Source organism: Macaca fascicularis, chromosome 14, assembly GCF_037993035.2.
Source record: "Macaca fascicularis isolate 582-1 chromosome 14, T2T-MFA8v1.1".
Lineage (NCBI taxonomy): Eukaryota > Metazoa > Chordata > Mammalia > Primates > Cercopithecidae > Macaca > Macaca fascicularis.
Genome location: NC_088388.1, coordinates 93502670 through 93525778, shown reverse-complemented (window position 1 = coordinate 93525778; position 23109 = coordinate 93502670). Strand labels below are relative to the sequence as shown.

Sequence of the window (23109 nt, the reverse complement as noted above, 5' to 3'; positions counted from 1 at the left end):
GAGCCTCCAGAGGAAGGAGAATGAAAAGTGTATAACCAGAATACTAGGAAAAAAAAACTTTGTAAGGGGTAGGGGCTGGGAGTGTAAACAAATCACAGCAGTTATGTATAAAACGAAAAATCAGAAAAACCCAAATATTAAAAAAAAAGTAATAAATAAACAAGTTTAAAAAAATATATAAAGAATTTATGTAATTATTTAACATGATATTTTAATGAATGGGGCATTATGTAATTCAATAGTTGTTTCTGGAAATAGAATTACAGATTTTTTTTTCCATTACATATCTTCATTTTCCAATTTATCTATACTGCACATACATTACTTTGACAAATGGTGGAAAGGGAAGGAGTTTTTTTCTTCTTTTTAACTTGGCAGTATTATTTAAATACTTTTTTTTTTCTTTTTGAGACAGAGTCTCACTCTTTCACTCAGGCTGGAGTGCAGTGGTATGATCTTGGCTCACTGCAACCTCCGCCTGCCGGGTTCAAGCGATTCTCCTGCCTCAGCCTCCCAAGTAGCTGGGATTACAAGAGTGTGCCACCATGCCTGGCTAAGTTTTGTATTTTTAGTAGAGATAGGGTTTCACCATTTTGGCCAGGCTGGTCTTGAACTCTTGACCTCAAGTGATCGGCCCCCCGTTGGCATTCCAAAGTGCTGGGATTACAAGTGTGAACCACCGTGCCTGGCCTAAATACTCTCCTTTTTTTTTATATCTTACCATAAATTTCCTGGCTCCTTACTATTTAGTGAACGAGTTCTAGAGAAATGATTAGCTCTACCAAGGTTAGCATAAAAATGTTTGTCTCTGAGTCACAGACTTTTCTTCTGTCATTTATTTACTCACCATTATCTGTATCTGGATTTAGTTCTGTTTTTTAAAAATGGGCTAACACATTACGCTGTAGTAAAGGGTTAAGGTTTATAATGTTTGCCTTGAAGTAAATACTCAGTAAACGTGCCTTTGTTTCATCATTATTTCACATATTTAATAAAATAAGCTGCATTAGAAGCCAAATGAATTCTAACTGTGACAACTAAAAATAAGTATAATATTTTCCTTTATTGTTTTCAGGTACTTAGTGAACTTTACCAATAGTCTTTCATTACTTTGGATTAGTTTACAGATAGGTATTAGTACCAATAATAGTAATTACAGGCTATCATATTTTTTGCACACATCTTAAATCCTGAAACGAGCTGAGTTTCTTCTCCATTCTTCAGACATCAGCAGAAAGAGGTTCTTCCTTAATGGAAAATCTAATTCATCTTATCCTAGAGTTAAAAGAAAAAGTGAAAAAATAAGTGTTTTACTTTGGGGAGATGCTCTTTAATCTCACCCATTTTAATCTAAATTTGACTTAACGTTCCCATTTGGTTGAGCAGAATGTAAGAGCCATACCCATGTCATCCCAGTAACTGGAAAAGCCACTACTCAGTCTTCCAAACTCTCACGACTGAAGCGTAGTTTCCAGACAAGGAGCATCAGCATCACCTGGGAGCTGGTTGGAAATGCAGAATCTCAGAGCCTACCCCAGACCTATGGCATCAGGTCTGAATTTTATTGAGATACCACGTGATTTGTAGGCACATTCAAGCTTAGCACCAGACTAGACAACGCTTTTTTTTTTTTTTTCTGGCTTGTTTTATGGCACAGAATAAGAAGGAAACGATAAAAGGTTTTTTGTCATCAACCATTACCATTTGTTTGTTTGTTTGAGACACAGTCTTGCTCTGTCACCTAGGCTGGAGTGAAGTGGCTCAATCTTGGGTCGCTGCAACCCCCGCCTCCTGGGTTCAAGTGATTCTCATTCTTCAGCCTCCCGAGTAGCTGGGACTAGAAGCGTGCATCACCCCACCTGCTAATTTTTGTATTTTTAGTAGAGACGGGGTTTTGCCATGTTGACCAGGCTGGTCTTGAACTCCTGGCCTCAAGTGATCTGCCTGCCTTGGCCTCCCAGAATGCTGGGATTGATAAAAGTAAATGAATAAAACCTCTTAGTGTGATGAAAGCAGTAGACGATTCACAGTCTCTAATGGAAACATGCTTTAGAACTACAGTTGGACAATCATAATTCTAAATTTAAACTTTAAATGATATGTATTGTATGTTGGAAGAGTCCTAACTACCAGGATCACATTGTTCATGAGAAAGAGAAAAAAAAAAGCACAAGTGAATTGTTTAAATTGACCGTGAGATTTGACTGAAGTATCTAACTGAAGCATATTTTATGGGAGAAGTTCCTGGAAAACTCATTGTAAGCCACAGAAGACCTCTCTTTGAAAGTGTTAGTTCCAAGATGTATTTAAAATATATGCAATTTTTCATGATTCACACACTGAAAAGAGTAGGTTGCATTGATTTTCCCTCTATTGTTTGCATTTGGTTTAGTTTAGCAGTCTCAAGTAGAGAAAACAATATGCTTTTGAGGGAGTGGGGGAGGTATGTGAGTTAGCAGCGAGAAGATTCTAAACCTAAAGAGGCATTTAACATATACTTACTGGTTCATTCATTCATTGGTCATTCTCATGACTAATAGCAATTGAGCACCTGTTGTACCAGGCACTGTGCTAAGTGCCAGATACACAGTGGTGAGTAAAAGACAGTCCCTGCCTTCATGGAGCTTGTGATAGTGTATTAATTACTACTGACAATTTTAGAAAATTATCTGTGGATTTTGTTCATCTATATTTCTGTGCCTAGCATCTTCCTTTTTTCACTGATAACGAGAAAGGTCTAATTCTTGGTTATCAGTCTGACATCTAGATTGATCAATTGTGATTGTACAGCAGATAGTAGCAGCTCATATGATATGACAAAAATGCAGCTGGCAACCTAAAGAGGTGAAACTAAGCTATGTGTCAATAACAGTTACATATTGTAACATGACCACTATAAGGGCTTGACACCAGCTGGAAGTAAATGGAGGGCCGAGGGCTCCTAGGAATGCAGTGTGGATGAGTAAAAATGAGCGGGAGCCATGAAATGTCTCTTAAATTGTATGGATGAAAGGAATGCAATTATGGTCAAAATGAAACATGAATCTTTTATCATATGTCCCCAGTCGATAAATTGGGTAATTAATTGGACTTATATGTCTTTAAATAAAGGAAATTTGTTATTCAATAGGTCTCATAATAGGCATGCAGAAAACCATTCATCTTTAAAACAAATTACTTAGTGAGTTTTCTTGGAATTATGGAATTATCTACGATAAGTCGAACCTAAGAAATTGAGTGGAAAGTTGAGATAAATAGCTTCCAATAGACAAGTGGCCCAGACTTTGGTTGAATCAACCATTACTTCAGGACACTAGTATCTTTGTGGATTATGAAGGTAGCGGCCTCCCAGATTCCTAAAACCCTGTGTTCCCATATCCCTGGCATTTGTACCTATTTAACCACAACACTACAACTGTTGCTTTTTGCACAGTGACTAGATTCTCTGCCGTGATGGCCCAGTAGTCTTGGGCCATAGTCTTGGAACTGAGGGCATAGTCTCAGAAGCCAGATGGACATGGGTTTGTAGTTCTGGCTCCACTAACTCCTAGCCATGGGATTGTAGGTAGTGAAGTGTCTCTATGCCTCAGTTTTCTTACCCAGAAAATGGAGATTATAATCCTCAACTCATATGATCATGTGGATTACATAACTATATAAAACACTTGCTGCCATGCCTGGCACATGATAAATGGTGGCTACTACTACTTTATTATCATTAAACCGAAGTCTTCCTAACTGGTTCCTGTTTGCTACATGAATCCCCTTTAGTAACAAGTTTTGTGTTTGTTTTTTTTAACCTCTTGTCTCAGTTTCTCAGTGGCTGTATTTTTTCCCTTACTAAGCCCATATCCCAGAGGCTGCATCCCTGGCCTCCTGGGGCCCCTACTCCTGTGTGACACTTTTATTGAACTTTCATCTCACTTCAGGTTTAATAGACATCCTAGCTTGTGGGCACTTGGCTCAGAGACGCAGTAGTGTCTAGTGGTTGAATGCATGGACTTTGGAGACAGACTGCTTTGGTTCAAATCCCAGCATTCTACTCTTCTACTTGCTAGCTGAGCGATCCGGGGTAAATTATTTCACCTCCCTGTGCCTCAGTTTCCTTATCTGTGAAATGAATTATACTTGTTTCATGTAATTGTTGTAGACATTAGATAGACTATTATATACTATTGTGTGTGCATATATTATATAATATATAAATATATAATACATAAATATTATATATAATATATACATAGTATATAATACATAAATATATACTATATAATTATATACTACATAAATATTATATACTATATAATTATATACTATATAAATATTATATACTATACAAATAGTATATAATATATAAATATTAGATATAGCATATAAATATTATATACTATATACATATATAGTATATATACTATGTATAGTATATACATACATATATAGTATATATAGTATATACATACATATATAGTATATATGTATATCATATATAATATTTATATCTTATATGAATATTATATACTACATAAATACTATCTATAATACATAAATATGTTATACATAAATATTATATAATATACAAATACTATAATATATAAATATATACCACACAAATATTATATAATACATAAATATATGATATATAAAAATATATAATATATAAATACTATATATAATATATAAATACTATATATAATATATAAATACTATATAATATATAAATACTATATACTATATAAATATATAATATATAAATACTATATACTATACAAATACTATATACTATACAAATACTATATACTATATAAATATTATATAATGTATATTATATACTATATAAATATTATATAATATATAAATATTACATAATGTATAGTATATAATATATAAATAGTATATAATATATAAATATCATATAATGTATAGTATATAATATATAAATATCATATAATATATAATTATATAATGTATATTATATAATATAGAAATATATATCATATAGAAATATTATATATTATGTATTATATCAACATAATATATATTAATTACAAATTATGTAATTATATTATATAATATATAAATTACAAATTATATAATTATATTATATAATATATAATTATATAATTATAATATATACTTATATTGATTATATATTATAATTAATATATAATCTCACTCTGTCACCCAGATTGGAGTGCAGTGGTGCGATCTTGGCTCACTGCAACCTTTGCCTCCCAGGTTCAAGGAATTCTTCTGCCTCAGCCTCCCAAGTAGCTGGGATTACAGATGTGTGCCACCATGCCCGGCTAATTTTTGTATTTTTAGTAGAGATGGGTTTTCACCATGTTGCCCAGGCTGATCTCGAATTCCTGACCTCAGGTAATCTGCCCATCTTGGCCTCCTAAAGTACTAGGATTACAGATGTGAGCCACTGTGGCCAGCCTATTATTGTATATATTAAGAATCTAGACTAAGCAATGCTATATAGCATTGCTATTATGATTCATATCTTGGTTCAGTACCAAGCTTGAATTTTATCTACTTCTCCCTTTGGACCCAGGGTAATCTCCCAAATGTAGGTGTATTTTAAGGACTTATGTACCTAGCTGCATGACCCTAGATTATCTGGACACTGTACTTCCATATGAAGACCTCTGTCTTCCCCACATCCTGCTACAAATGTTCCTGGCAGACACTGCCTATGACAGTGAGGAATGAGTAATATTTTGTTCCAAAGTTTATGTCTGCTGAGGAACAACAGTATCCTGGGCCCAGTCTGGTGGCCTCATTCCTGGAATAAGGTGAAACTAAGAGTGCCAAGCAAAGTAGCTGCCATGTTCTTCCTTCATTCCCTCATTTCCCTTTCCTCATTTCCACTGGGAAACAATGATCCTCTATCTAGAAGAAAAGACAGTGCAGGATTCCTCTTCACAAAGGCCGACTGTGTGCTAGAAAGTCTTGTGTAGATAGAAAGTAAAGAAAAAAGTCATAAGTGTATCCCAGAGGATGAACTTCTGTTGTATCCATGGGGGTAAATTGGTTAGATGAATTGTTACAGTTTGAGTTCCATAGTGACATAATATGGCCAAACTAAAAGCAATCCAAGAGAAACAAGTCAAAGGAAGGTTGAATTCTGATTGAGATCTTTAAACAGAGCATATACCACTTGTCTGTAAACTGCAAAGTCCCCTCAGGGGCTTCAGTGGAAGTCAAGGGCATCAGGGTCTTACTTCTCAGTCCTCCGTGCCTGGAATAGTACTTGGCTTGTGGCAATAAACTGTTTCTGCTCGGCAGTCCTGGCTTCAAGCCTTCCACAGGGAGATTCCTTTTAATGCTCCAAATCCCTTCCAGGGCCACTGTCAATATTTTTTAAAGCAAGAAAATAATTATTAGCATATTCTCTTTTTAGCACAGTATTTTAAAGATTTTAATTGGTGATTTTTTTTTTTATTTATTTGGGTATGGGTTTATTTGGTTTGACTAATCAAACCACCCAAATCTTTATCATTTGTTTAATCTTTTATTCCATTTCATTCATTCAACTATTCTCTATGCAATTAAACTTCTACAGTGCTCTTAGATCATTTAACTTGCCCCTAAACAAACAGATAACAGAAACATCCATAACAAAACAGAGAGGGATCAGGAATAAATAACAGTTAATCAATAGAATTCATTTAGTCAACTTTATCTGATTCTGATTTAATTCCTACAGTAAGAGAAAATATTTCTAAAGATAATAGGACCAAAAATCACTACATTAATTCATCCAATAGTTAATTCATCCAATAGATCCAAGAATCCTCTAAAAGCCACAAACTAGATGCTGTCTAATCTCCCCTTGAAAAAGAGCAACAATAAACTCACTGGATCCTGCGTTTTAAAAATCATTGCAAAATACCTGGAAAGTGATGTTTACCCATTGATAATTACAGTTCTTGGATCCTGATGCCTTTCAATAAGGTTTAGCAAAGATTGGCAGTTGGTTATCCTCCATATCCTAAAATCACCTGGTTACGTTTTGAGACTCAGCAAACAAGCACGTGGTGAATGTCCACTGTGTAGAAAACTGCAACCCAAGTCTAGTAAGTTGGTGAATTTGGGTGAGTTGCCATAAGTTGTTTTTCCCATTTCTAAGGCTGCAAATATTAATGCCAAACATTGTTCATAGATCCAAGGCTGCCCACTGGCGTCCTCACCGATATTTGATCCCTCTCTAAAGGGTTCCATAGCAAGTAATTACTAGCAGCATAGTCTCTGGGTTCAGAGGAGATCTGGGTTTTGATCTTAGTTCTACCATCTATCAGTTATTTGATTTTGACCAAGTTATGTAACCCACTATGTCTTAATTTCCTCAATTTTGAAATAGGGATGATAATATCTACTTGAAGGATTATTGTAGGATTTAGATGAGATGGCTGTAAAGTGCTTTGTACTCAATGAATGATAGCTTTTTTTTACAGGGAGAATGATTTTACTATCCAAGCATGGACTCAGATTCCGTGACTGAAGGTACAGTCATTGAACTGACTTGCCAAACTGTATGTCAATACCTGCCTCTCCTTTTCCACTCCTGAGTGGAGTAGCTGAAGTTATCTGTCGAGATTAGTTTCTCTCTTCTTCAAAGACCTTCAAGGAAGATTCCACAATCTCCTTCTGTTTAAGACCTTAGAAAGTTTAAGCTGTACCTTCTATCTAACCTAAATCTTCCCCTGCCATGCAAGCCAGTTTCCTCTTCTATCCTGTTCAGAGATACAAAAGGGCTGCTCCCGAACTGAAGGAGATAGAGACACAAACCACCCTTCAAAAAATTCATGAATCCAGGAGCTGGTTTTTTGGAAAGATCAACAAAATTGATAGACCACTAGAAAGACTAATAAAGAAGAAAAGAGAGAAGAATCAAATAGATGTAATAAAAAATGATAAAGGGGATATCACCACCAATCCCACAGAAATACAAACTACCATCAGAGAATACTATAAACACCTGTATGCAAATAAACTAGAAAATCTAGAAGAAATGAAACAGTGTGGTCATTCCTCAAGGATCTAGAACTAGAAATACCATTTGACCCAGCCACCCCGTTACTGGGCATATACCCAAAGGATTATAAATCATGCTGCTATAAAGACACAAGCACACGTATGTTTATTGTGGCACTACTCACAATAGCAAAGACTTAGAACCAACCCAAATGTCCATCAATGATAGACTGGATTAAGAAAATGTGGCACATATACACCATGGAATACTATGCAGCCATAAAAAAGGATGAGTTCATGTCCTTCATAGGGACATGGATGAAGCTGGAAACCATCATTCTGAGCAAACTATCACAAGGACAGAAAACCAAACACTGTATGTTCTCACTCATATGTGGGAACTGAACAATGAGAACACATGGACACAGGGTGGGGAACATCAAACACCAGGGCCTGCCGGGGGTAGGGGAAGGGGAGAAGGATAGCATTAGGAGACATACCTAATGTAAATGAGTTAACGGGCGCAGCACACCAACATGGCACATGTATGCATATGTAACAAACCTGCATGTGTGCACATGTACCCTAGAACTCATAGTAAAATAATAATTTAAAAAAAAAAAAAAAGAAAAGGGCTGCTCCCCAGCCTCTGGATAATAAACTCTAAAACTTAGTAGCCCATGACATTTATTTAATACCCCCAGTGCATGATACCCTGTGGGAGACCAAGGAAATAGATTTGGACTTGTGGTTGACACTTTGTGAAGATCCAGTACGTGGAAAGCAGTATAAAATCAGGAAGCAGAACCGTGCAGACAAATCACATCAAATTAGATGGAAGAATTGTACTAGTTAAGTGTAAGTGTGCTCTTTCACATGCAATCACAAGAATGTCATAGAGAAAAACAGCTGAAATATAAATGCCGATGCCCAGAAATGCATTAGAAACTCTCAAAGCAAAATATGGTTATGCATAAATATTTGCTATATTCAGGGATAATGGTTGCGGGAAAAAAATAATAGCCCTTCACACATGTGAAGTGATGTTTGGGTGAAGAAGTTCCAGAAGGTGATATATTTGACTGGATAAAAGCGGGTCTAGAAAAAACCATGGATGCTCTCTGAGGCAGCTGCTTCTTTTAAGAGAAACTTAACTCCCTCAGCTCAGGGCATGTGCATTCCAGAAGGAGGAAGGCAGACAAAGCCAGAGAGACTTCAAGTGTCGACTCCTCTCAACTGAAAAAGAAAAGGGCAGCAGGCACAAAGGGAGAAGGTAGAAGAAAAGAATCAAATCTGTTCTTGAGGCTCAGAATCCTCTAGAGATTCCTCTTCTCTCTTCCCTTCTCATGCTTCCAACACTTTCCACTCAGAAATCTTTATAGGTGTATTTTTATACTGAATTTTAAAATGACTAAAGCATGCCTTTATGCCCAAAATTTTAGCCAGTAGGACCTGGTCTGGTTTTATAGGGAAGGTAAGCTCACACCTTAAAAATATTTGAGTTCCTTTCAGCTCTCTCTGGACTGTAAATAATGAACATTGGAGCTTGAAAAGCCAGTTTAGAGCCATATCATCTGTACTTCTCTTGTGCAAACAAGGTCAGAGGTTTGACTAGAGAAAGAAAAATATAAGTACTTTTAATTTATGTCTGGCGACTCCTAGGCTCTATAATTGTCTCGACATGCCTTTGGTGTCTAGCAAATTCCTCCTATATTGTAGGTGCAGAAAACATTTTAATTGAATGAAATAATGAATAACTCATGTCTAGTAAATTCCTCCTATATTGTAGGTGCAGAAAACATTTTAATTGAATGAAATAATGAAATATATCCACAGTTGCTTGGCAACATTTTGCACTTTCTAAGCTTGTACTAATGTAGTAAATAAACTACATTCAAAATTAAGTTTCCATGTATTAAGGCACATGTAGAATTCATTAATATATTTGGCAATACACTTCTGAAATTCATTGGAAACGGAAGTGTTATGTAAGGGGAAAATTAATAAGCTTATTAATCAAATTTTTCATGACTACTATAACCTTTGTAGGTTTTAGCCAGAAAAATACAAAAGCCCTTGCAACTTGAAAACATTAAATTAATACATCACTTTATTTCTGCAAAGTCCTTTATAGAATAGAAATGCAGAAATAGTTTTAAAATAAACAATACAATAAATGCACTAGTTCCATAATGAATGTCTCACAAGCCTACATTTTTCTTTTTTCTTTCTTTCTTTTTTTTTCTTGAGACAGAGTCTTGCTCTGTTGTCCAAGCTGAAGTGCAGTGGTGAGATCTCAGCTCACTGCAACATTTGCCTCCTGGGTTCAAGCAATTATCCTGCCTCAGCCTGGAGAGTAGCTGGGACCACAGGCGCACGCTACCAGGCCTGGCTAATTTTTGTATATTTAGTAGAAACGAGGTTTCACCATGTTGCCTGGGCTGGTTTCGAACTCCTGACCTCATGTGATCGGCCCACCTCGGCCTCCCAAAGTGTTGGGATTACAGGCATGAGCCACTGCACTCAGCCAATTCTACATTTTTGTTTTTGAAAAGTTGTAAGGAAAGGAAAATCTTCAGGAAATCACAGAATATATGAATGATGGACATTAGCTAAATTCTTCCTTATCCAGAAAGTTCTATAAGTTGCCCAAATTCCATTTTATCTGATTAAAAGATCTGATGAGAAAATTACACTCCTTTTTTTTTTTTTTTTTCAGTATGAGGTTAACCTTTTCAAGTAGACCCAGGTTCTTTGTCCTTATCTGATAGCAATGTGGAAAGCCTCTGAAACCCGTTTTACCTCAAATTTGAACCTGGAGGCTAAACTGAAACTGAACTTAGAGAAAACTAGCAACATTTCTTTTTTTTTAACTGAATAGAACACTATTTGCTACTAAATCAATTTCAAATCTCTGTTCCTCTCCGAAGGCATAATCTTATGTTTTAAAGAGAGATGGAAGAACCCAATGACTAAGAGCAAGAACATTAGCTTCTGACAAATCTGCATCCAGGTATCAGTGTGACATTGGACAAGTCACCCCCTGAGCCTCAGCTTCAAGTTCTTCAAAATGTGAATCAAAAGAGCATATATCTCACTGGTTATTGCAAGAATTAAAAGAGATTATTTGCAAAAAATGTATCATGTGCAGAAGAAACTCTGTAAATGATAACCATTATCACTATTATTATCACCATAATTCCCAACATCAACATCGTCATATAAAAAGACATCCCTAACTCTCACCCTGGCATCCAGTGCTTCTAACTCAGCCCATGTATCACTGCATCAAGAGCCTACAAGGAATCAAAAGTCCACAGAAGGGAGGACAAGAGGCCTGTCAGCCCATTGTTTCTATTGTCACTAATGGCATTCCCTAGACCCAAGTATAGAGTGCAAAGTAACAACCCCATGAGACACCTTGTCCATTTCAGTGTCTTCACAGCCCTTATTAGCTGTAGTCACAATATGACCACAAGAACAAGTAGGACAGCTCATTCAGATAAGAGCCCCAGTCTGAACAACTCTTTCTCCTGAGTCTCACTAGCTGTGCAACCAATGGTATCCCCAAAGAAATAAAATGTTCATTCTGTTCAACATCCATAAAACTCAACTTCTGAACCTTTTGATTTTTTTTTAACCAATTTCATTCAACCAAAGGAGAAGAGAAAAAGCACAGAAATAACCACACGGCTTCTGGGTACTTCCATAATTGTCACTGTCAACTCATTCAAAAATAAAACATGCTATGATTTAAGTTGTTTACCTCCAGGACAGATCGCGCTCTTAACAGACTCTTCAATAAGTTCACCTATGCTTTGCTACATAGCCCAGTATTGCAGTATTTTATCTATGGTTAAGGAAAATCCAGTCTGGACTCTTACTGAAGTCTCACCTTCAACAATCAATTACTTTGTTGTGAGAGTATATGGAGTTGATTGTCTTAAAATTCAAACAAACCCAGCTAATTCATACATAGCTACAAATATGCTGAGATCCATGCATATGTGTTGGGGTCCCTAGAATTTAGACAGGCTTGGGAATATCTGCAAAATAGTATGTAGTGTTTATCCAAAGTCACAAATTCAAATATACATAGGAAGAGGCCAGGCCAGTAATATAAGTAAAGCTGGCCAGGGGTAAGAAATAATAGGTTCTCCCAGTCTTTCCCTTTTTTACTACTTTTGATGAAGGCATCATAAAAGAGAAACAATTTTTTCTATTTCTACAATGAGAAGAAAAAACCTGCAGTGGGCACGTGAACATACATAACTTGTGATGTTTCCCACTGGAGTAGGGAACTTGGTGTAGGATGCTGAACAGTGGAGTGGGCAGGTCAGCACGGGGCATTGTAACCCAACCCCAGCCACTGTTGCCTGATGCAAATGGTGCCTTGGTGTTGTCAAATCATCCTTTACCCTCCCTGCTCCATCACCACTCAAGAAAATCTAGACGTCTAGTTTGTATATAAAATTTCTATTTTAAAATATTGACAACTGGTTCAGATATTTAAAAAATATACCGCAGGGCAAATAAATATGTCTGCAAGGTGAACCTGGCATACGGGTCAACATTTTGGGATCTTGAGCCAAACTAAGGTACCTCTCACAGTCTAATTAGATGTGGAATATGGTGCTCTGGTGTGGAGATAGGGGATGGCTCTGTGGTTTTGCATTTGGACCTTAGGCCATGCTATTCATTGGGATGGGTGATATAAGGGAAGCAGCAAGTCGGGGAGAGGTGTGAGTTTTTTGTGTGTTTTTGTTTGTTTGTTTGTTTTGAGACAGAGTCTCACTCTGTCTCCCAGGCTGCAGTGCAGTGGCGGAGCTCGGCTTATAGCAAGCTCCCCGGTTCACGCCATTCTCCTGCCTCAGCCTCCCGAGTAGCTGGCACTACAGGCGCCCACCACTGCACCCGGCTAATTTTTTTTGGTATGTTTAGTAGAGACGGGGTTTCACCGTGTTAGCTAGGATGGTCTCGATCTCCTGACCTCATGATCTGCCCGTCTCAGCCTCCCAAAGTGCTGGGATTACAGGCATTAGCCACCGTGACCGTCCCAGAAGTGTGAGTTTTGTTTTGGTCATGTTGGGCCTGAGTTATCTTATGACTTATGGGACATCCAGGAAAAGAAGTTTACCTGCAGGGACACATTTCAGAGGCATCCTAGAGAGGCCATAGTGGAAAGTCTGAGAAAATCCCAGGAAACCTAATGGAACAAGATTATAAGACTGTCGGAAACATTCTGATAAACATCAAGATTTGGAGAATGGAGTGAATAAAAAGAGTGCTTAACAGAGGGTGAGAAAGAAGTAGAGGGAAAATCAGGACAGTATCATGGAATTTGAGAAAGGAACAAGGCTGAAGGAGAGAGCCATCAACTATGTCAAATGTTGCAGAAAGCTCAAGCCACCTAGAGGCAGAACAGTATCCACTGCATTTAGCCATAATGTGTCACCAGAGACACCATAGTGAGTAGAAAGTCAATGGGATTGGGGGTCAGATCTGAATTTGGATCTGGTTCTGCTACTTAATGCATAACCTTGGGCAAGTTAAAAACCTCTCAAAATCTCAGTTTACTCATCCTAAGATGAGGATCAGAATATCAATATCATATAGCTTTGTGAGGATTTGGGGTAAGCAAAATTAAGCCCCTATCCTCAGATAGCTTGTGTTCTAGTGGGACAGATAGCCAAAAAAGAAGTATATAAAGAAAGATGGATGCTCCTCGACTTACAATGGAGTTACATCCTGAAAAACCTATCATAAGTTGAAAAAAAATTCTAAGTAGAAAATATATTTCATACACCTAACCTACCAAACATCATAGCTTGGCCTAGCCTACCTTAAACATGCTCAGAACACTTACATTAGAATGGCTAACTAGAAGCTGCGGCTCATGACCACTGCCCAGCATTGCAAACGAGTGTCATACGGCATATCGCTAGCCTAGGAAAAAAGCAACTTTCACACCATCACATTGAAAAATCATTAAGTTGAACCGCGATAAGTTGGGGACTGTCTGCATAAAATTTCAGGTAGCAATAGAAAACAGGAGAAAGAAGAACGCAGTATAAGGGATTAGAAGGTGACTTGGAGGACAGTTTCTATTTTGACCTGCTGGAGCGGAAAGGCCTCTCTGAGAAGACGGCATATGCAGTTGAAGCCTGAATGAAGAGAGAGGAAGACATCTGAATGTCTGGGTGACATTTAAATGTCCCAAGGGGTAAAAATGGGTTTGGCATGTTCCGAAATGTCAAGAAAGCCTGTGTGGTTAAAGTGGAGTGGGAAAGTATAGGAGATGAGATCAGAGAGGTGAGCTGGCCATAGAAGCATGAAATCTAGTCTCAGAATAATAAAAAGCCATCAGACAGCTTTAAGCATGGAGGTGACATGTAACGATTTATGTTTGTAAAAGATCCCTCTGGTTTCAGTGCAGAGAATTAACAGTAGCAGGGGCAGTAGTAGAGGCTGTTATAGGATGCTATTGCCAGGCCTGCAAAAGGTGACAGGGGCTTGGCAACCGTGCTGGTGGGGGATTTAGGATATATACTGAATTCAACAGAATTGGCTGATAGACTGGATATGGAGTTTGAGGAACTGACTTCTAGGTGTTTGGTGGTATCATCTCATGATATGGGAAAGACCTATGGGTTTTTAAAAGCCTGGGGGTAGAGAATAAGAGTTCTGTTCTGGACATCTTAAGGTTGAGAGGCCTATTCGACATCCAAGTGGAGAATCAAGTAGGTTTTGGGATTTAAAGGGAAAAGTATGGGGTAGAAATAAAAACTGCTGGAGTCATTAGCCCAATAGGGCTAGATCTCCCAAGGTGTGAGGGTAGGTAGAGAAAAGAGCCTGTGACTGAGCCCTCTAAATTATACAGGCTAGGAGGAGGGAGAGCCAGCAAAGAAGATGGAGAAAGAATAGCTAAAGAGGTAGGAGCAAAACCAGGAAATTGGAGCATTGTGACCTACAGGCCAAGCTAAGAAAGTGTTTTTAGAGGGAAGGAGAAAACAACTACATCAGACGTTACAGAGAGGTTGAGTATGTTGGAGGGATCATTGGATTTGACCTTCAAAAGGAAGGCTATTTGCAATCCTGGGAAAGAACAGTTTCCCTGGACCCATGGGAGCAAACGCTTAATTAGAATAGGTGAAGTAGCAAAGGAGAAGTAAAGGGATGGAGAAAATGGTTAACATGTACTTATATTTTAAAATAGTAGCTATAGGAACCACACAATTCTCTAAAAGTCTTATGCAAAATTCTGCATGTATGTAACAAGATGTGTCTTCCAGGAAAAGAAGCCATGGCTGTCATCAGATATATAAAGGAGGGGTCACTGCAAACTGAACTAGAAGCAAAGGTTCAATGACTGGCCTCTAGGCTCTGAGGCTGGGCTGGAAGAGTGTGGCACCCTCACTAGATGCTAATTCCCTGTTCTGGCCAATGGTATGTGGCTTCTAGCCATGATATATATTTTAAAAAGAACAGGATTTCCCACAAGTATATCATTTAAAAACCCAAATTTATAGAATCTATTCTCAGCATTGAAAGATTTTTCTAGGCTAAAATAGTACCTCTGTGCCACCTCTAGTGGATGTTATTTTAAAAAGCAGCCAGACAGTCTTCATTTTATATAAAGGATATTTGAAAAGATTGCTTAGGAAAATGAATTTTTATAAACCAAATGATACATCCTATTCACTCAGACTGTCTTACAATCTAATGTATCCAATAAGAATAATACAACACACAGCTAGTGTATAAACTAGCTTTTATATAGATTTTTAAAACAATGAAGATAAATCCAAAATATAACAGTATAGACTTAGAAAAAAATGTTAAACACCAGGAAAATAGTACATGTAGGCAGGGCTTCCCAGCTGAAATCTAGTAGGTCATTCCGCATCCATTCGTTTAATTCAAAATAGACTTTAAAACTTTCCTTGAAGATATTGTGGGAGCAAATTGCACCATTTTATTGGTCTCTCCTTTTATAAGAATGGGTCATACAAGAAGACCCAAAGGAGTTTCTATGTCTGCTTTAGAAATGTAAAGTGGGGTCGGACACGGTGGCTCACACCTGTAATCCCAGCACATTGGGAGGCCAAGGCGGGCGGATCACTACGTCAGGAGTTCCAGACCAACCTGACCAACATGGTGAAACCCCATCTCTACTAAAACTACAAAAATTAGCTGGGCGTGGTGCTGTGTGCCTGTAATCCCAGCTACTCAGGAGAATGAGGCAGAAGAATCGCTTGAATCCAGGAGGCAGAGGTTGCAGTGAGCAGAGATCTTGCCACTGTACTCCAGCCTGGGTGACAGAGCGAGACTCCGTTCCAAAAAAAAAAAAAAAAGTACAGTGGGCACAACATACATCATGTAATCTGAAATGATGGACTTCTGGTCCTGCAGCCTATCTCTTAGGAATCCTTAGTGAATTGGGACCTCACTCGCAGGTTGACCAACAATTCTCCATAAAAAATGTCAAGGTCTCTTAATGAAGGAGTCTATGCAATACAATAGTTTTGTTATTTCTTCTAGCAGCTGCTGATACCTAAGAGTGTCACAATAAAAATCTGATGATTGGGAGAGCATGAAATATACATCTAGTAATTGTTGAGAAGGAACCATGAAAATGAAGGGTGTCAGCAGTTTCAAACTAACATCTGGGATTCTGGGGCTCCTCGAGCATCTCTTGCACACATGAACGATCAATAAGAGCTATCAACGCTCAGATCCTCTGTGGGATGAAATCCTTGGATGATTTGACCATGTAAATGACTTAGGTTCTGCTAAGTCAGTGATTTGCAAAGTCGGGTACTGGACCAGCAGCATTAACATCATCCGGTAATGTTGTAGAAACCCAAATTCTTGGGCCTCACTGCAGACCTACTGAGCCAGATATGCCAGGGGTGGCGCCCAGCAATCTGCTTTTAACGAGCTCCCAGGTAATTCTGATGCAAATCTAAAGTTTGGAAACCACTGTTACTTGTCATACGTATATTGATAAAGATTAAATATATTATTGTGTTTTTCAGGCACTTGGAAAACATTGTACATGTCATTAAATAGAAATAACTCCACCAAGAAAGTGGGACAGCAAAGTACATATTGATATCTACTTCTTCTTTTTTGTTTGTTTGTTTGATATGGAGTCTCGCTCTGTCACCCAGGCTGGAGTGCAGTAGCAGGATCTCGGCTTACTGCAAGCTCCGCCTCCAGGTTCACGCCATTCTCCCGTGTCAGCCTCCCGAGTAGCTGGGACTACAGGCGCCCACCACCACGCCTGGCTAATTTTTTGTATTGTTAGTAGAGATGGGGTTTCACTGTTTTAGCCAGGACAGTCTCGATCTCCTGACCTGTGATCCACCCACCTCGGCCTCCCAAAGTGCTGCGATTACAGGCGGGAGCCACCATGCCCAGCCTATTTTTTCTTCTAGATATGAAGGTTTATTTGGACATAAGCAAATTCATTATAAACTAGTTCAAGAACTTTCCAAAAACCTATTTTTACTTCAATAGTATGGTTTTATAATAAAATACTCTGTCATCAAATAGGCAATTTCATATTCATTTCACAAATATACTTCGTCACTGAGATTACCTGCAGCTGGATTTTTAATGTGGCATTCATCTCTCTTAATATAAAGTTCTTCTTCCAGTACTTCCTTAATTCTCTTATGTGGTTCACAATATAAAAATTTCTTCCCTATAAAGGCATTAACAAAATCAATTACTTAGTATAAATTCTGCCCAATCTTCTAGCCATTATATCTATATGATAACAATTTTTTAAAAAGAAGACATGTTATTCCATACAAATATCAGACAATTTGCCCCGAAGGCTCTATCTTGGAAAGATCTCTTCCATGGGAACTTTAGGTTCTTTTGGGACTTCACATTTTCATGTAATTCCTGAACTTGTAGGGTAAGTTTCAGGTACCTCTTTTAGGTGTTAGGAAGAAATACATAAAGTGTGACAAGCATTTGGCTAGGGGCTGAAGACAGAACAATGAATGAGACAGATGTGTGTATGGAGCTTACAATCCAGGTACAGAAGAGAGAACAAAATCTCAGCATTTTTAAATCGTCATTTTAAAAGAGTGAAACTGAATTGTAGTAGTGAACCACTTATGGACATAGGACTTTTCCCTGGCCTCTAAATCTGGACCTATAGGACATGACTACTACAGTCAAGGACTGAATTGTTTGTTCTAAACACCGTAGCTACATTTCTTCTGCTCAGTCCAGATGTCAGAACTCCAGAGAAACAGAAGAGCTCTGTGCTGTTGGGCCTACCCATATCCGCAGTCTCTCCTGTCAGCCTCTCTCTCTCGCTCTCTGAGCTCCAGCCACATGGCCCTTCCGTTCATTCCTACCTTTGCACATGCTGTTTTTGCTACCTGAGCTGCCTTTCTCCTGGTTTTGCCTATATAACTTCTACTCAAATTTTAGGTCTTGCCTTAAACATTAGTTCTTTAGGGAAACTTTCCCTTACGCCACAATCTGGAAAGGACTTTTTATCATGGCACCCTACTTTATTTTTCATTTTACTTATTGCATTTTGGATACAGCTTCATTTCTTTACATACAATTATTTGTGTAGCTATTCATTTGATATCTATCTTCTTTACCACATCACAAACCCCATAAGGGCAGGGATGTTGCCTCTTCAGTTCATCAGAGTCTTAGAATAGAGCTTGATGTAATAATAAATGCTCAACAAATGTGTGTCCAGTTAGAACTAAGCACTGTGAAATTAGAGCTCTGACTAAAGACTATTCTGTGTGCATGTCTGTCAATGCAGTTATACAGTAACTGTGAATGTCAGTGAACCGGTAGTTCTAATCTCAGTACCCAAAAGCTCAATTCAAGGAACCATTGAAAACCTAAACAACTGAGTACTTTAGTTGTTTATGATTTGATTTTAAACTCCCATATATATGGGCAGGTATCTCATCTTTTCCAGACGAATCAATAAACAACACAAGTGAGTCAATTTGACGGGGATGCAGACTGGCACAAATGGGGCAAGAGACCTGCTGCTTCCGGCAGTGATCCCAGGTCATTCCCAGTCATGAAGATCCAGACACACCCTCAGACATGAAAAAGTTAGAATTATATACTTTCAGGGTCTCATTCTTGTTTCCCCAAAGTTGGAAATCATATGAATAAAATATGGGAACAGCATTACTGAAGCCTAACTTTGGTTTAATCTGTTAAATCATGATCTTCAAGCAGAAAAAGGGTTCACAAACTTGGCTAGGAAGAAAACTAAGCCTATAACAGAACAACAGAAAGGAAAAGATCACCTGCTGTCAGTTCAGGTCTCCTGATAAATTTCAGTCCTGCTGCTAGGAAAATGTACAGAAGAAATCACTAAAGGTGATTTGAAGAATTGTGGTAATTGGGAGAGTACTAAGGAGCTAGTACGAACAAATATCTCCTGCTCAGGAGAAGAAAGGAAAGGAGGGGAGAGAAAGGGAGGGGAGAGGAGAGAGAACTTTTAGGCAGAAAAAGTTTTCACAAACTTGGCTAGGAAGGAAGAGAGAGGAGAGGAAAGGAAAAAGGGAAAGAAAGGAGAAAGGAGAAAAGAAAGGAAAGGAAAGGGGAAAGGAAAGGAGAAAGGAAAGGAGAAAGGAAAGAGGAAAGGAAAAAGGAAAGAAAAGGAGAAAGGGAAAGAAAATTTAAAAAAGAAAAAAGGAAGGAAGGGAAAGAGAGAAAGAAAATTCTACAAACTCTAACATAGCAGTTTGATGTTGATCTTTACCAGCATTTTGAGTGGATTTGTCGATAGATGTCTTGTTTATATAGACATGAGGAACTGTGATCACTGAGAAGGATAACTAAGAACAACGTTATTCCAGAATTTCTTTTGAAACAATATTATTCCAGGTTTTTGGGATTCTTTGTTGTTGTTTGTTTTTTTGCTGAGAGCTAATAACAATTGCATCTTACATATATTACTATTTCCCTTTCTCACAATGACCTATTGGCAAGTATAATTATTCCTGTTTTATAGTTGAGAAAGTAGCTTCCTTAAGTCATAAAACTAAAATCATGAAAATGAGAAGCCACACTTACCTGAGTCTCCCAAGCTCCTAGGGTTATTAAAAATTGTTTATAGTTTATTACAACCCATAGTTATAGATCCACTGCACTCTACTAATCAGTTCATACCTAGAATACAGGTTTCAGTGATTTGATACATTGGAGATTGTTGGAAGAAGTGGCCAGCCAGCCAGATTAGAGCACTACAAGTGATCTTAAAGGTGACATTGGCCAGGCACGGTGACTCACGCTTGTAATCCCTGAATTTTGGGAGGCTGAGGTGGGTGGATCACTTGAGGTCAGGAGTCCAAGACCAGCCTGGCCAACATGGTGAAACCCCATCTCTATTAAAAATACAACAATTAGCCAGGCGTGATGGTGCGTGCCTGTGGTCCCAGCTACCTGGGAGGCAAAAGAATTGCTTGAACCAGGGAGGGGGAAGTTGCAGTGAGCCAAGATTGTGCCACTGCACTCCAGCCTGGGTGACAGAGTGAGGCTCCATCTCCAAAAAAAAAAAAAAAAAAAAAGCAAAAATTAAATAAAATAAAGGTGACATTAAGTCTATGAAAGATTTGGTTGCTGCTCGAATAGCCGCCTTTATATAATTCAAGGATGTTTACGTGGGAAACAACCACACTTCGTGTTTGAGAGCAGGCCTGTGATTAGGGAGTAGAAGCTGTAGAGAGACTGAAGACTTTTCCAATAATTAGGACATTTGAAAATTGACTGAGTACTTTGTGCTTGTGCGAACAGCCTGTCTCTACTTAGGCTGAGCCCCTAAAAGGAGGTTCTGAGGGAGGCTGAGGCAGGAACTCTTTCATTTTCCCACTCCAACTTTGTGAGCTTGTGAAAGTTTGGACATCTGCCTTAAGTCATTAGTCCTTTCCCTGAAACTTGTCCAATGCCTGGCATGTAGTAAAGACTCAATATATGTTAAATTGATGAGTGAATGTTAATCCCACCTTTTACTCCTAGAGCCACAGGACGAAAGAAACTTAGATACTAGCATCTTTAATGGGGAAGTTTCCTGATAGAATTTGAAGTAGGAGGCCGGGCGCGGTGGCTCATGCCTGTAATCCCAGCAATTTGGGAGGCTGAGGCGAGCGGATCACTCGAGGCCAGGAGTTGAAGACCAGCCTGGCCAACGTAGCGATACCCTGTCTCTACTAAAAGTGCGAAAAAATTATCCAGGCATGGTGGTGTGTGCCTGTCATCTCAGCTACTCAGGAGGCTGATGCATGAGAATTGCTTGAACCCAGGAGGTGGAGTTGCAGTGAGCCCAGATCATGCCACTGCACTCCAGCCTGGCAACGGAGCTGTCTAAAAATCATAATAATCATAATAATTTTAAGTAGGAGTAAAGAATCTCCATTACCTAAATATACTGAATTTATGTGGGTAATCTCCATTACCCAAATATACTGAATTTATTAAATATATCTAAGCAAGGCCTCTGCATGCTGCTGATAATAACACAAGGAATGACGTTTCATAGTCATACTGGAGCTGATGCCCAGGGAAGAGGCCCCTTTCACCAGGAGGCAGTGGTTCTGTAACTCCTTGATGAGGTCTCTGGGGAGGAGAGTGTGTGGTGCACCAAAGGAGGTGCTTCGGCCCAACCCTCTCTCCTGGGGCCCGCCAGCGCAGAGGAACCGTGGAGAACCCCAGTCTGCTCTCCAGAAAGGCAATCAAGGAGGCTCTGCAGAAGGGCTGGAAACTCCTCTGTTCCTCTGGTCTATTATTCTCACCATCATTCCTTAGCACCTACTCAAGACCTGGGGTGCAAGAGGCTGTGAAATATCTGTTAATTCATGAAACAGTATGGGTGAGTAACAACCTGGCTAGGACCCAAATTACAGCCACTTGCACTGTGGCTGTGGGCCAGAACTGTCTTTACCTATTTGAATATTGTGTGTTTGGCAGGGCAGAGAGCAAAGAACAGTGCGTTAAAATGTGACCCATAATTATGAGATTCTAAAAGGATTGGGTAGTTGTAGACTGAGAGTCCAAGAGATGGAAGTTAAAAGTGATTTAAGTATTTCACCTGCACTGACTGACTGTGGCAAGTCACTTTCTTTCCTCTGGTCTAGATCTCAATTTCCTCATCTGTAAAATGAAATAACTGGCACAATGAGCTGCGTGTTTCTAAGGGTGTATACGCATGCATATATACACATACATATACATATATAAATGCATGTATAAAATGGTATACATATAAATGTGTGTGTGTGTGTGTGTGTGTGTGTGTGTGTGTGTAATTCCTTTCAGAATAATGCAACTACCGATTAAATCGGAGCTGATGTCCAGACTCTGGGTTCAGGCAGGCTATCGGGAAGGAGGGCTTGGAAAGATGAACCGATGCTTTCTGCCACAGTGCCATCATCTCTGGCTCTGTCAAAAGCAGCAGCTCCACCTCCCCTGCCCCAAACCTTCTCAGCCAGTTCCACTGCGGTTTCCCCCAGCTGCCCCGTCACTCGTTCTCCACGCCCCTCCTCCCGGTAGCGTCCGCGGCGGGAGCTGAACTCACACTGCTGGCCGTGCTCTACGCGGCCGCGGCCGGGCTCCTCTGGCGCCTCGCACCCCAGCCCTGCCGGCGGCGGAGGCTGCTCCTCTTCGCGACCCGCCTCGGGCGCCACCACTGCGGTCACCACCACTGCCTCCTCGCCTGTCATGCCGCAGCTGTCTTCTGAGAGCCCCGGGCACTGTTTCCTTCTCAGCTCAGTTGCAGGCCGCCAGGCACGCGAGGCGTCTCGGGTTGCCATAGTGACTGCCGATTCTCCCCGCCCCTAGCCCGCCTTCCGAGGCCCTAGGTATCTCGCGCGCCAAAGAAGGCGCTGAAGTTATGAGGCTGGGGTTATTATTATCATTGACCTAAGCAAAGGACTTTCCATTAATTTCTCGTTAATTTCTCACACGAGCTCGGCAAGAGAGTCTTCACTATTCCCAGATACAGAATCTGAGATTCAGAAAAAGCGAAGGAAACTGCATGAGGCCTCATAGCGAGGAAGCGGCACCGTTGGAATGTGGACTCAGAAGTCTGGTCCCAAAGCCGACAGAATAGATCACTGCCCAGAA

At 39.2% G+C, this 23109-nt stretch overlaps 1 protein-coding gene across 2 annotated transcripts; it reads right to left on the bottom strand.

Annotated features, from left to right (window-relative positions):
• Positions 1-963: 963 nt before the first annotated feature.
• On the bottom strand, positions 964-22796 carry C14H11orf97 (chromosome 14 C11orf97 homolog). Of its 2 annotated transcripts, XM_005579383.5 has the most exons (4): positions 22562-22796; positions 17585-17689; positions 6228-6353; positions 964-1275 (listed from the first exon to the last, which is right to left on the bottom strand). In XM_005579383.5, exons 1-4 carry the CDS (start codon positions 22794-22796, stop codon positions 1271-1273), a joined length of 471 nt encoding a protein of 156 aa, XP_005579440.3. In that variant the 3' UTR covers positions 964-1270. The 2 variants fall into 2 exon arrangements, with proteins under 2 accessions (XP_005579440.3, XP_073871188.1); XM_074015087.1 differs by lacking the exon at positions 17585-17689 and having other exon boundaries at positions 1047-1275.
• Positions 22797-23109: the final 313 nt, after the last annotated feature.

What these genes read in the sequence shown, in the direction of transcription:
- C14H11orf97 (XM_005579383.5), bottom strand. Translation starts at nt 22,796, where the DNA reads ATGGCAACCCGAGACGCCTCGCGTGCCTGGCGGCCTGCAACTGAGCTG. An exon ending in CGTAGAGCACGGCCAGCAGT is followed by an intron (nt 17,690 to 22,561) that starts GTGAGTTCAGCT and finishes ATGCCTTTATAG; the next exon opens with GGAAGAAATTTTTATATTGT. An exon ending in CATTAAAAATCCAGCTGCAG is followed by an intron (nt 6,354 to 17,584) that starts GTAATCTCAGTG and finishes AAATATTGACAG; the next exon opens with TGGCCCTGGAAGGGATTTGG.